This window comes from Pseudophryne corroboree, chromosome 4 (genome assembly GCF_028390025.1).
Source record: "Pseudophryne corroboree isolate aPseCor3 chromosome 4, aPseCor3.hap2, whole genome shotgun sequence".
Classification (NCBI taxonomy): Eukaryota; Metazoa; Chordata; class Amphibia; order Anura; family Myobatrachidae; genus Pseudophryne; species Pseudophryne corroboree.
In genome coordinates, this window is record NC_086447.1 from 623716701 (window position 1) to 623731684 (window position 14984).

At 48.7% G+C, this 14984-nt stretch overlaps 1 protein-coding gene across 1 annotated transcript in view; it reads right to left on the bottom strand.

Moving 5' to 3' along the window:
* The window catches only part of TAF5L (TATA-box binding protein associated factor 5 like), a 347478-nt gene that overhangs the window by 253997 nt on the left and 78497 nt on the right, over window positions 1-14984 (bottom strand). The window contains exon 3 of the mRNA XM_063919749.1: window positions 4243-4347. Coding sequence (XP_063775819.1) covers window positions 4243-4347 — 105 coding nt within the window. The remainder of the gene's footprint in view (window positions 1-4242; window positions 4348-14984) is intronic.

A 14984-nucleotide genomic window follows, 5' to 3' on the forward strand; every position in this document is an offset into this window, starting at 1 on the left:
TTCCATCTTGAACTTGAATTTTTTTATGTATGTGTTCAAGGATTTCAAATTTAAAATGGGTCTCACCGAACCGTCCGGTTTCGGTACCACAAACAGTGTGGAATAGTAACCCCGTCCTTGTTGAAGTAGGGGCACCTTGACTATCACCTGCTGGGAATACAGCTTGTGAATTGCCTCTAGCACAGCCTCCCTGCCTGAGGGAGTTGTCGGCAAGACAGATTTTAGGAACCGGTGGGGTGGAGACGCCTCGAATTCCAGTTTGTACCCTTGAGATACTATTTGCAGGATCCAGGGATCCACCTGTGAGCGAGCCCACTGATCGCTGAAATTTTTGAGGCGGCCCCCCACCGTACCTGGCTCCGCCTGTGGAGCCCCACCGTCATGCGGCGGACTTGGAAGAAGCGGGGGAGGACTTTTGCTCCTGGGAACCTGCTGTTTGTTGCAGCCTTTTTCCCCTACCTCTGCCTCTGGACAGAAAGGACCCGCCTTTTCCACGCCTGTTTTTCTGAGTCCGAAAGGACTGTACCTGATAAAACGGCGCCTTTTTAGGCTGTAAGGGAACATGGGGTAAAAACGCTGACTTCCCAGCAGTTGCTGTGGAAACTAGGTCCGAGAGACCATCCCCGAATAACTCCTCACCCTTATAAGGCAAAACTTCCATGTGCCTTTTTGAATCTGCATCCCCTGTCCACTGGCGAGTCCATAAGCCTCTCCTAGCAGAAATGGACAGTGCACTTATTTTAGATGCCAGCCGGCAGATCTCCCTCTGTGCATCTCTCATGTATAAGACTGAGTCTTTTATATGCTCTATGGTTAGCAGAATAGTGTCCCTGTCTAGGGTGTCAATATTTTCTGACAGGGAATCTGACCATGCAGCGGCAGCACTGCACATCCATGCTGACGCAATAGCAGGTCAAAGTATAATGCCTGAGTATGTATATACAGACTTCAGGATAGCCTCCTGCTTTCTATCAGCAGGTTCCTTGAGGGCGGCCGTATCCGGAGACGGTAGTGCCACCTTTTTAGACAAACGTGTGAGCGCTTTATCCACCCTAGGTGGTGTCTCCCAACGTGACCTATCCTCTGGCGGGAAAGGGAACGCCATTAGTAACTTCTTAGAGATTACCAATCTTTTATCAGGGAAAGCCCACGCTTCTTCACACACTTCATTTAATTCTTCTGATGGGGGAAAGACTACGGGTAGTTTTTTCTCCCCAAACATAATACCCTTTTTAGTGGTACCTGGGTTTATATCAGAAATTTGTAACACCTCTTTCATTGCTTCAATCATGCAACGAATGGCCTTAGTGGACATTAGACTAGACCATGGGTCTTCAACCTGTGGCCCTCCAGCTGCTGCGGAACTACACATTCCACCATGCCCTGCCACAGTTTTGCTATTAAGGCATGGTAAAACTGAGGCAGGGCATGCTGGGATGTGTAGTTCCGCAGCAGCTGGAGGGCCACAGGTTGAAGACCTATGGACTAGACTCATCGTCGTCGACACTGGTGTCAGTATCCGTGTCGACATCCGCGTCTGCCATCTGAGGTAGCGGGCGTTTTAGAGCCCCCGAAGGCCCTTGAGACACCTGGACAGGCACGAGCTGAGAAGCCGGCTGTCCCGCAATTGGCATGTCGTCAAATTTTTTGTGTAAGGAGTCGACGCGTGCACGCAATTCCTTCCATAAGTCCATCCACTCAGGTGTCTGCCCCGCAGGGGGTGACATCCCTTCTATATGCATCTGCTCCGCCTCCACATCATTATCCTCATCAAACATGTCGACACAGCCGTACCGACACACCGCACACACACAGGGAATGCTCTAACAGAGGACAGGACCCACAAAAGCCCTTTGGGGAGACAGAGTGAGAGTATGCCAGCACACACCAGAGCGCTATATAATGCAGGGACTAACTGAATTATGTCCCCTATAGCTGCTGTTATATATACTGCACCTAAATTTAGTGCCCCCCCTCTCTTTTTTACCCTTTTCTGTAGTGTAGACTGCAGGGGAGAGCCAGGGAGCTACCTTCCAGCGGAGCTGTGAGGGAGAAATGGCGCCAGTGTGCTGAAGGAGATAGCTCCGCCCCTTTTTCGCTGACTATTCTCCCGCTTTTTTCTGGATTCTGGCAGGGGTAATTATCACATATATAGCCTCTGGGGCTATATATTGTGGTATTTTTGCCAGCCAAGGTCTTTTTATTGCTGCTCAGGGCGCCCCCCCCTAGCGCCCTGCACCCTCAGTGACCGGAGTGTGAAGTGTGTATGAGGAGCAATGGCGCACAGCTGCAGTGCTGTGCGCTACCTTGGTGAAGACTGATGTCTTCTGCCGCCGATTTTCCGGACCTCTTCTTACTTCTGGCTCTGTAAGGGGGACGGCGGCGCGGCTCCGGGACCGAACACCAAGGCCGGTTCCATGCGGTCGGTCCCTCTGGAGCTAATGGTGTCCAGTAGCCTAAGAAGCCCAAGCTAGCTGCAAGCAGGTAGGTTCGCTTCTTCTCCCCTTAGTCCCTCGCTGCAGTGAGCCTGTTGCCAGCAGGTCTCACTGTAAAATAAAAAACCTAAATATATACTCTCTTTCTAGAAGCTCAGGAGAGCCCCTAGTGTGCATCCAACCTCGGCCGGGCACAAAATCTAACTGAGGCTTGGAGGAGGGTCATAGTGGGAGGAGCCAGTGCACACCAGGTGACCTAAAAGCTTTCTTTAGTTGTGCCCAGTCTCCTGCGGAGCCGCTATTCCCCATGGTCCTTTCGGAGTTCCCAGCATCCACTAGGACGTCAGAGAAAACAATTTGTAATGTCTGTAACAATGTTGCGCTAACACCATGTATCGCTGTGGGCTAAAATTCTACACATGAAAGTTACTTTATATCATATACCATTCTACCAAATTTCACAAAAAAATCTGACATTGTTGGGTTGAAAAGTTACTTTTTTTGTGATGATTTGGCATGGGATAACACGAAGAAAGATAAATATACAGTACTTGTAGGTGGTTTATAAATGTTTTTATGGTGACATGTTATGAATGTTATTGTCAATGTATAAAGATAAGTAAAAATCTCATGAGTGTTAAGAGGAGAGTGGAAAATTGAGGCGGCAATGTGTAGAGATGTATGTGTTGCAGGGAGAGTCAAGGATAGAACTGCTTTGAAGAAAATATCATGGACTAAAATGAAGAAAAAACAATTTGTTGTACATGGTGCGTTTAAAATAAAACTAGTTATTCAGGCTTCAAGCGTATTAAAATTGCAATTGTTAAGGTTAAACATTCAACTACCTGTTTACTGATGTTGCTCAGCTGCTCATTTTCAAAAACATAGGGGGGCATTCAATTGTTTGAAAAGTCAGTTGGATGTCTGTTTTTTTCCTAACAATTGAATACCCTTCCCTTAGTGTTATGAACAATTTGTGTATGCACATTGCCCAGCACAGCTGACCCACCCTAGATTGCATCTAAAGAAATACTATGACTAATAAATACAGGCTAGCAGTGAGGCAAATGTTTAGCTGATGAAATGTGATCATTTACAATGCATATGACTATGTAAACACCAGCCCAGTATGCAGTCACTAACTATGCATCACTGAGCAAAAGGGATCTGTTGATCTGTTTAGTTTGGCCGAGAACAAATTACTTACAGATATTCATTGATCTGGTCAAACAGCCAGACCTGCCTGTGTGTGGCCAGCATGGAAACATTTACATGATGCAACAAGGGATCAGGGCTTACGGAGAGACATTTTGTTCAGAATATATGAATTACATTAACCAGCAGACACACTTACATAATCAGTCATTGGTGGTCTACATATTAATAAAAAAAATAAAAAAAAACCACACACACACTATGAGCGCAACATGCCAATACCGCTGGCGCTGCCTGCAACAATGGCAACAGACGAAAAAGCCCACCCGAGTCTCTTCACTTGTACTGATTTGATGGGCTGTGCATTGAGCCATTTACTATTGGATAAGGGCAGAGAAACATCCCTACTGACTGAGGAACATCTTGCCATATACACTCATTTTGAGAAATAAAGTTGCTAACCTCCTAAGCATGGAAAAGAATTGCTATAGCGAGAAAGCAAGAACCCTAACTTTTGAGTACTTATATATTGTAGGTTTATATTTCTCCCAAGTGACAGCAGAAAAGGGAAAAATACACACAAAAGCAAAAATACAAGCAAACAAAAAAAATATGTATTTACTAATGTTTAAACAAATTTAAAAAAACTCACCCGAAAGAAAATTCTGCAACCGTGCAAACTGGGATTCATATTGCTGTGGTTCAGCCTGGCAAGGGGCTGAAGACACGACACTGGCACAGCTAGACTCTGCTTGTACTAGACAGAAGGAAAAGGAAGACTAATTTACCAAAACACACTTCCACAAGTTTCCCAAATTTACATTCATCAGGCACATTTGTGTAATTTAATTGCTCTTGGACAATGCATTTATTAAATACAAGGGTGGTTTAATAAGTAAGGTAACAAGACTTCACGTGCGTAATGTTCTCTATTTCATTCTAATTTGTAACTCACCAGGCCAGAGCATGTAGACCACTGCTTCCCCTCACGGCCATTAGGTACCAGTCATAATGTCTCAACATCAGTTGAAAGATAGCAGGGCTGGCGGAGACATGGTCAAACATTATACTGCATACGACATCGGCCATGAACCATCGATGATTTGGAATCATCGATGGTCAATGGCCATCCCTACTTGCGGCCGCAAGCACCCTCATATGGCCTATACAGTGCCCAATATGTGCCAAAATGAGTGATAAGTTGTTTTATCCGGTGGATCGGACAGACGGCATCACTCAGTGTGTACCCAGATTTAGCCCCAAATCTTCCTGTTTTTCTTCCGAGTCTGGTGTAGAGATCAGGGTAATAAAGCATTCTATATACACTAGTGTTGACAAATGTTTGTCTAGCACACTGTGTGAAAATGTGTTCCAAGTAACAATAAGATTTTACTCACTGGTAAATCTATTTCTCGTAGTCCGTAGTGGATGCTGGGACTCCGTAAGGACCATGGGGATTAGCGGCTCCGCAGGAGACTGGGCACAACTAAAGAAAGCTTTAGGACTACCTGGTGTGCGCTGGCTCCTCCCGCCAAGACCCTCCTCCAGACCTCAGTTAGGATACCGTGCCCGGAAGAGTTGACACAAATAGGAAGGATTTTGAATCCCGGGTAAGACTCATACCAGCCACACCAATCACACCGTATAACTCGTGATACTATACCCAGTTAACAGTATGAAATATAACTGAGCCTCTCAACAGATGGCTCAACAATAACCCTTTAGTTAGGCAATAACTATAAACAAGTATTGCAGACAATCCGCACTTGGGATGGGCGCCCAGCATCCACTACGGACTACGAGAAATAGATTTACCGGTGAGTAAAATCTTATTTTCTCTGACGTCCTAAGTGGATGCTGGGACTCCGTAAGGACCATGGGGATTATACCAAAGCTCCCAAACGGGCGGGAGAGTGCGGATGACTCTGCAGCACCGAATGAGCAAACTCTAGGTCCTCCTCAGCCAGGGTATCAAACTTGTAGACTGTTGCAAAAATGTTTGAACCCGACCAAGTAACAGCTCGGCAAAGTTGTAAAGCAAAGACCCCTCGGGCAGCCGCCCAAGAAGAGCCCACTTTCCTCGTGGAATGGGCTTTTACAGATTTAGGGTGCGGCAGTCCAGCCGCAGCATGTGCAAGTTGAATCGTGCTACAGATCCAGCGAGCAATAGTCTGCTTAGAAGCAGGAGCACCCAGCTTGTTGGGTGCATACAGGATAAATAGCGAGTCAGTTTTCCTGACTCCAGCCGTCCTGGAAACATATACTTTTCAGGGCCCTGACTACGTCCAGTAACTTGGAATCCTCCAAGTCCCAAGTAGCCGCAGGCACCACAATAGGTTGGTTCACATGAAAAACTGATACCACCTTAGGAAGGAATTGGGAACGAGCCCTCAATTCCGCCTTATCCATATAAAATACAGATAAGAGCTTTTGTATGACAAAGCTGCCAATTCTGATACACGCCTGGCCGACGCCACGGCCCACAGCATGACCACTTTCCACGTGAGATATTGTAGCTCCACGGATTTAAGTGGCTCAACCCAATGCGACTTCAGGAAATCCAACACCACGTTGAGATCCCACGGTGCCACTTGAGGCACAAACGGGGGCTGACTATGCAGCACTCCCTTAAAGTCCGAACTTCAGGCAGTGAAGCCAGTTCTATTTTGGAAGAAAATCGATAGAGCCGAAATCTGGACCTTCATGGAACCCAATTTTAGGCCCATAGTCACCTCTGACTGTAGGAAGTGCAGAAATCTACCTAGCTGAAATTTCTCCTTTGGGGCCTTCCTGGCCTCACAGCACGCAACATATTTCCACCATATGCGGTGATAATGGTTTGCGTTCACTTCTTTCCTAGCTTTAAATAGCGTAGGGATAACTTCCTCCGGAATGCCCTTTTCCTTCAGGATCCGGCGTTCAACCGCCATGCCGTCACACGCAGCCGTGGTACGTCTTGGAACAGACAGGCCCCCTGCTGCAGCAGGTCCTGTCTGAGCGGCAGAGGCCATGGGTCCTCTGAGATCATTTCTTGGAGTTCTGGTTACCAAGCTCTTCTTGGCGAACCCGGAACAATGAGTATAGTTCTTACTCCTCTCCTTCTTATTATTCTCATTACCCTGGGTAAGAGAGGCAGAGAAGTGAACACATACACCGACTGGTACACCCACGGTGTTACCAGAGCGTCCACAGCTATCGCCTGAGGGTCCCCTGACGTGGCGCAATATCTTTGTAGCTTTTTGTTGAGGCGGGACGCCATCATGTCCACCTGTGGCCTTTCCCAACGGTGTACAATCATTTGGAAAACTTCTGGATGAAGTCCCCACTCTCCCGGGTGGAGGTCGTGTCTTCTGAGAAAGTCTGCTTCTCAGTTGTCCACTCCGGGAATGAACACTGCTGACAGTGCTAACCCATGATTTTCCGCCCATCAGAGAATCCTTGTGGCTTCTGCCATCGCCATCCTGCTTCTTGTGCCGCCCTGTTGGTTTACATGAGCGACCGCCGTGATGTTGTCTGACTGGATCAGCACCGGCCGGTGTTGAAGCAGGGGTCTAGCCTGACTAAGGGCATTGTAAATGGCCCTTAGTTCCAGAATATTTATGTGTAGGGAAGTCTCCTGACTTTTCCATAGCCTTGGAAGTTTCTTCCCTGTGTGACTGCCCCCCCAGCCTCGAAGGCTGGCATCCGTGGTCACCAGGACCCAGTCCTGTATGCCGAATCTGCGGCCCCCTAGAAGATGAGCACTCTGCAGCCACCACAACAGCGACACCCTGGCCCTTGGAGACAGGGCTATCCTCCGATGCATCTCAAGATGCGACCCGGACCACTTGTCCAACAGATCCCACTGGAAAATCCTTGTATGGGACCTGGCGAATGGAATTTCTTCGTAAGAAGCTACCATCCTTCCCAGGGCTCGCGTGCATTGATGCACCGACACCTGTATACGTATTAGGAGGTCTCTGTCTAGAGACGACAACTCCTTGGACCTCCTCCGGGAGAAACCCTTTTTATCCTGTTCTGTGTCCAGAACCATACCCAGGAACAGTAGACGCGTCGTAGGAACCAGCTGCGACTTTGGAATATTCAGAATCCAGCCGTGCTGTTGTAGCACTTCCCGAGATAGTGCTACTCCGCCGAACAACTGCTCCCTGGACCTCGCCTTTATAAGGAGATCGTCCAAGTACGGGATAATTATTTCGGCCATTACCTTGGTAAATACCTCTGTGCCGGGGACAGACCAACGGCAACGTCTGGAATTGGTAATGACAATCCTGTACCACAATTTTGAGGTACTCCTGGTGAAGAGGGTAAATAGGGACATGCAGGTAAGCATCCTTGATGTCCAGTGATACCATGAAATTCTCCAGGCTTGCAATAATCGCCCTGAGCGATTCCATTTTGAACTTGAACCTTCGTATATAAGTGTTCAAGGCTTTAAATTTTAGAATGGGTCTCACCGAACAGTCTGGTTTCGGTACCACAACATTTTGGAACAGTAACCCCGGCCTTGTTGAAGGAGGGGTACCTTGATTTCACCTGCTGGAAGTACAGCTTGTGAATTGCCGCCAGTACTACCTTTCTCCGAGGGCAGCCCGCAAGGCTGATGTGAGGTAACGGCGAGGGGGAGTCGCCTCGAACTCCAGCCTGTATCCCTGTGATACTATTTGCAGAACCTAGGGATCCACCTGTGGGCAAGCCCACTGGTCCCTGAAGTTCCCGAGACGCGCCCCTACCGCTCCTGTCTCCACCTGTGGAGCCCCAACGTCATGCGGTGGACTCAGAGGAAGCGGGGGAAGATTTTTGATCCTGGGAACTGGCTGCTGGTGCAGCTTTTTCCTTCTTCCCTTGTCTCTGTGCAGAAAAGAAGCGCCTTTGACCCGCTTGCTTTTCTGAAGCCGAAAGGACTGTACCTGAAAATACAGTGCTTTCTTAGGCTGAGGAAACCTGAGGTAAAAATTTTTCTTCCCAGCTGTTGCTGTGGATACGAGGTCCCAGAGACCATCCCCAAACAATTCCTCACCCTTATAAGGCAGAATCTCCATGTGCCTTTTATAGGCAGCATCACCTGTCCACTGCCGGGTTTCTAATACCCTCCTGGCAGAATGGACATTGCATTAATTCTGGATGCCAGCCGGCAAATATCCCTCTGTGCATCCTTTATATCTAAGACGACGTCTTTAATATGCTCTATGTTAGCAAACTATTATCCCTGTCTTAAGAGTATTAATATTATCTGACTGGGTATCAGACGACGCTGCAGCAGCACTATTTATGCTGAGGCAATTGCAGGTCTCAGTATATAACCTGAGTGTGTATATACAGACTTCAGGATAGCCTCCTGCTTTTTATCAGCAGGCTCCTTCAAGGTGGCCGTATCCTAAGACGGCAGTGCCACCTTTTTTGACAAACGTGTGAGCGCCTTATCCACCCTAAGGGATATCTCCCCACGTGACCTATCCTCTGGCGGGAAAGGGTACGCCATCAGTAACTTTTTAGAAATTACCAGTTTCTTATCGGGGGAACCCACGCTACTTTACACACTTCATTCATTCATCTGATGGGGGAACAAAACACTGGCTGCTTTTTCTCCCCAAAAATACAACCCCTTTTATGTGGTACTTGGGTTCATGTCAGAAATGCGTAACACATTTTTCATTGCCGAGATCATGTAACGGATGTTCCTAGTGGATTGTGTATATGTCTCAACCTCGTCGACACTGGAGTCAGACTCCGTGTCGACATCTGTGTCTGCCATCTGAGGTAACGGGCGCTTTTTTGAGCCCCTGATGGCCTTTGAGACGCCTGGGCAGGCGCGGGCTGAGAAGCCGGCTGTCCCACAGCTGTTTTACGTCATCCAGCCTTCTATGTAAGGAGTTGACATTGTCGGTTAATATCTTCCACCTATCCATCCACTCTGGTGTCGGCCCCACAGGGGGCGACATCCCATTTATCGGCCTCTGCTCCACCTCCACGTAACCTTCCTCATCCCACATGTCGACACAGCCGTACCGACACACAGCTCACACACAGGGAATGCACTGACTGAGGACAGGACCCCACAAAGTCCTTTGGGGAGACAGAGAGAGAGTATGCCAGCACACACCAGAGCGCTATATAATGCAGGGATTAACACTATAACTGAGTAATTTTTCCCCCAATAGCTGCTTGTATAAACAATATTGCGCCTAAATTTAGTGCCCCCCCTCTCTTTTTAACCCTTTGAGCCTGAAAACTACAGGGGAGAGCCTGGGGAGCTGTCTTCCAGCTGCACTGTGAAGAGAAAATGGCGCCAGTGTGCTGAGGGAGACAGCTCCGCCCCTTTTTCGCAGACTTTTCTCCCGCTTTTTTATGGATTCTGGCAGGGGTATTTATCACATATATAGCCTCTGGGGCTATATATTGTGATATATTTGCCAGCCAAGGTGTTTTTATTCCTGCTCAGGGCGCCCCCCCCAGCGCCCTGCACCCTCAGTGACCGGAGTGTGAAGTGTGTATGAGGAGCAATGGCGCACAGCTGCAGTGCTGTGCGCTACCTTGGTGAAGACTGATGTCTTCTGCCGCCGATTTTCCGGACTCTTCTTGCTTCTGGCTCTGTAAGGGGGCCGGCGGCGCGGCTCCGGGACCGAACATCAATGGCCGGTTCCATGCGGTCGATCCACCTGGAGCTAATGTTGTCCAGTAGCCTAAGAAGCCCAAGCTACCACCAGTTAGGTAGGTTCGCTTCTTCTCCCCTTAGTCCCTCGCTGCAGTGAGTCTGTTGCCAGCAGATCTCATTGTAAAATAAAAAACCTAAAATATACTTTCTTTCTAGGAGCTCAGGAGAGCCCCTAGTGTGCATCCAGCTCAGCCGGGCACAAGAATCTAACTGAGGTCTGGAGGAGGGTCTTGGTGGGAGGAGCCAGTGCACACCAGGTAGTCCTAAAGCTTTCTTTAGTTGTGCCCAGTCTCCTGCGGAGCAGCTAATCCCCATGGTCTTTACGGAGTCCCAGCATCCACTTAGGACTTCAGAGAAATAGGGTTTCCCAAACTCAGGTAGATGTACTATAGCTGCACTTATCGTGTTGCTACAGCTCTTCTTTCTTTGCCTCTTATCAAGGTGAAGCAGGAAGCAATATTTATGAGATTTGTTCACTTCTCGGATGATGGACTTCCCCCTTCAGCAATCCCTGAAAACTTCCCCCTTCAGCAATCCCTGTCAGAGCCCACATTGCATCAGCCTAATGCTTATGCGCTGTCTCACCTCTCGGCTCCATTGGGCATGTGACAGTCCTCACAACCATCGCAAGATCTCTCATACAGCCAAAGCTGCCAGGCACCCCTGGGATACTGTCGCAGGCTAGCACACATACCTGTAGGTAACACCTCTTGATATGTGGAAAAAATGATGAGCCACAAACATGCGCTTATAATTTTTTTAATTCATCTTATTCTATCACCATACAATTGTATATAGTCAAACATAAGTAGGAGAATGGGTTCATACTTGAGATGTCGTAGAATGCAAACATTTCGGCAAATTTGCCGTGGTTCTGCCCTGCTAGAGTTGCCCTAGTTAACTAAGTATGTTATAGTTAATTGGAAATATCTAGGTGCAACAATAGCTCAGCCATGAAGCAGTAGGTCACACGTGCGCTGAATGGGATAGCACATAAAAAGCTTTCACCACTGACTTATAATGCCTCTGGAGGCAAGTTATTATAACTAGCAATTGGAAGCTTCTTGTTTTGGCTTTCCATGGCCTAGCAGTCATGCACAAAGCTCAGATCACCATGCACAATGCTTAACGACTGGAGAACTGTAAAAACGAGATTTATAGTAAGAACTTACCTTTGTTAAATCTCTTTCTGCGAGGTACACTGGGCTCTACAAGGATGGACAATGGGGTGTAGAGTAGGATCTTGATCCGAGGCACCAACAGGCTCAAAGCTTTGACTGTTCCCAGAATGCACAGCGCCGTCTCCCCTATAACCCCGCCTCCCTGCACAGGAGCTCAGGTTTTAGTTAACCAGCCCAATGCAGTAGCAGGAAGAGAGACGACAAAGGTTAGTAGCCACATACACCACACTCTCACGACAAGAGAAGTGTCAGCGGCTAATGCCATACCAGCCCAAAGAAGCTAAGTGCGTCAGGGTGGGCGCCTTGTGGAGCCCAGTGTACCTCGCAGAAAGATTTAACAATGGTAAGATCTTATCATAAAACTCGTTTTCTGCTGCGGGGTACACTGGGCTCCACAAAGATAGACATTGGGGATGTCCTAAAGCAGTTCCTTATGGGAGGGGACGCACTGTAGCGGGCACAAGAACCCTGCGTCCAAAGGAAGCATCCTGGGAAGCGGCAGTATCGAAGGCATAGAACCTTATGAACGTGTTCACAGATGACCACGTAGCCGCCTTGCACAATTGTTCAAGGGTCGCACCACGGCGGGCCACCCAAGAAGGTCCCACAGACAGAGTAGAATGGGCCGTAATGTGAGCAGGGGCCGAGAGGCCAGCCCTCACATAAGCATGTGCAATCACCATTCTGATCCATCTGGCCAAAGTTTGCTTGTGAGGACGGTTCTGAATTAAATGCTGGGCCAGGTTCAACGCATTGAAGACCGCCCGCAATTCCAGAATGTTGATCGAGAGGAGGGATTCCTCCTTGGTCCACCGACCCTGAAGGGAGTGTTGCTCGAGCACCGCGCCCCAACCTCTTAGACTGGCATCTGTCGTCAACAGGACCCAGTTGGATAACCAGAATGGACGGCCCCTGCACAATTGTCGGTCCGGGAGCCACCAGAGCAGCGACAGACGAGATCATGCGAGACCTGATACGGTGAGGCAGGCCGTCCCACTTGGCTAGAATCAGCTTCTGGAAGGGGCGAGAATGGAAATGAGCATACTCCACCATGTCGAATGCTGATAACATGAGGCCCAGCACCTGCATCGCCGAATGTATCGACACGACGGACGAGAAAGGAAGCAACAAATCATGTCCTGAAGCTTCAGGACTTTCTCCTGAGACAAGAACAACCGCTGGTTGCGAGTGTAAAATAGCTCTCCCAGGTGCAACATGCTCTGCGCAGGGACCAGGAAGGATTTCTTCCAGTTGATGAGCCACCCGTGGGCTTGTAGAAACTGGACGGTCATATCCAGATGACGCAGGAGAACTTCTGGGGAATTTGCCAGGATTAACAAGTCGTCCAGATACGGCAGTATCCTGACCCCTTGACGGCGGAGTACCACCGTCATCCCCGCCATGACTTTGGTGAAGACTCGCGGAGCCGTAGTTAAACCAAAAGGTAACGCCCGAAACTGGTAATGGAGGTTGCCAATCGCAAACCTCAGGTATTGCCGATGCGACTCTGCTATAGGAATATGCAGGTAAGCATCCTGTATGTCCAGGGAGACCATGTAGTCCCCAGGTTCCAAGGCCAGTACTATAGAGCGAAGGGTTTCCATACGGAACTTGGAAATCTTCACAAACCTGTTCAATGCCTTGAGGTTGAGAATGGCCCGGGAGGACCCATTCGGTTTCGGGACTAGAAACAGCGGAGAATAGTACCCCGGCCCCTCTGCGCAAGAGGCACCTGTACTACGACTCCTGTATCCAAGAGGGTCTGTACCACCGAATGTAGAGTGTTTGCCTTTGTCTGGTCCAAAGGGACGTCTGTCTGGCAAAATCGATGAGGTGGTCGGTTTTTGAAGGCTATGGCGTAACCTCGAGTGACGACTTCTCGTACCCAGGCATCTGAAGTGGTCTTCAACCATTCCTGGGTATACCCTAGAAGCCGATCACCCAGGGGGAGGACCGCCCCGTCAAGCAGCAGTCTTATCGGTCTTGGAAGCTGGCTGACGGGCCGCCCAGGCTCTTTTGGGCTTTGGCTACCAGGTTTGGAAGTGCGGGCCTGCTTGTTGTACGCCTGACCTTTTGCTTTACCTGAAGGATGAAAGGGGCGAAAGGAAGTACCTTTAACCTTCGACACAGAAGGAGCGGTACTTAGCAAACAGGCAGTTTTGGCAGTAGCCAAGTCAGCCACAATCTTATTTAAGTCCTCCCCAAACAGAATATCTCCCTTGAAAGGGAGTACCTCCAGGGTTTTTCTAGAGTCCAGATCCACAGACCAGGATCTCAGCCACAATATCCGGCGAGCCAGGACTGACGTAGTAGAGGCCTTGGCTGCTAGGATACCGGCATCAGAAGCCGCCTCTTTAATATATCGAGAAGCTGTGACAATATATGACAAGCATTGTCTAGCATGGTCAGAAGAGATTTCAGCTTCTAACTCCAAGACCCATGCTTAAATAGCCTCTGCAGCCCATGTTGCTGCAATAGTGGGCCTTTGTGCAGCACCCGTGAGGGTGTAAATCGCTTTCAGACAACCCTCCACACGTTTATCCGTAGGCTCTTTTAGAGACGTGACGGTAGTGACAGGTAGAGCTGAGGAAACCACCATCCTAGCCACATGTGAGTCTACAGGAGGAGGCGTTTACCAATTCTTAGACAGCTCTGGTGCGAGGGTATAGCGAGCCAGCATCTTCTTTTGAGGCACAAACTTCGTACCCGGGTTTTCCCAGGGTTCCTGACGTATATCCACTAGGTGGTCAGAGTGAGGTAACACTTGTTTAATCACTTTCTGACGCTTCTGGTTTCTTAGGAGGGACGGACGGCTCGGGATCATCCGTAATCTGTAGAATCAACTTAATAGCCTCCAAAAGATCAGGAACATCCACATGTGAACTACCCTCCCCATCAACCGTATCTGAATCAGAACCTGAGGGGTCAGTAAGTGCCGTCTTCATCAGACGAGGTGTCAGTGACAACAGTGGATTGTGAGGAGACAAGAGCTCGCTTAAAGGACCCCTTGGGCTTAGGCGAGCAATGGTCAGACTTTTTAGTAGTCAAGGACTGGTTCAACTTCCTCAATTGAGCAGATAAATCGTTCGCCCATGGCGGGTTAGCTGAAGGGACCACATACGGCTGTACCGGCATAGGGGGTCCCATAGGGGGTGTTCATTTATTAACTAGCGTATGTAGAAGCGTGGAAAAAGCGGCCCATGGTGGGTCATTATGTACCCCCATTGCCACAGTCCCACTGGGGAGCAAGGAGCCCCCAGAACCAGAGCCCCCAGCTGCTATATTTTCCTCATAGGGGTCTGTGGCTTCAGCAACACCTGTAGTGTGTTCAGCCCCAGAACCGTTACCCTCAGAAGCAGACATGATGTAACTTGCAGTATCAGGTAACACAGTACAATTATCAGCAGCACAATACCTCTTACCCAAACCCCTGCACAGTGTAGTCAGCACTAGCAGAGATAAAGGAGAGATATGGTGACTAAATCACAGAGAAAAATACGTATTAAAGTATATCTTTGTGAAAATCCTATATCAATATATAGAATATAGGTATAGCAA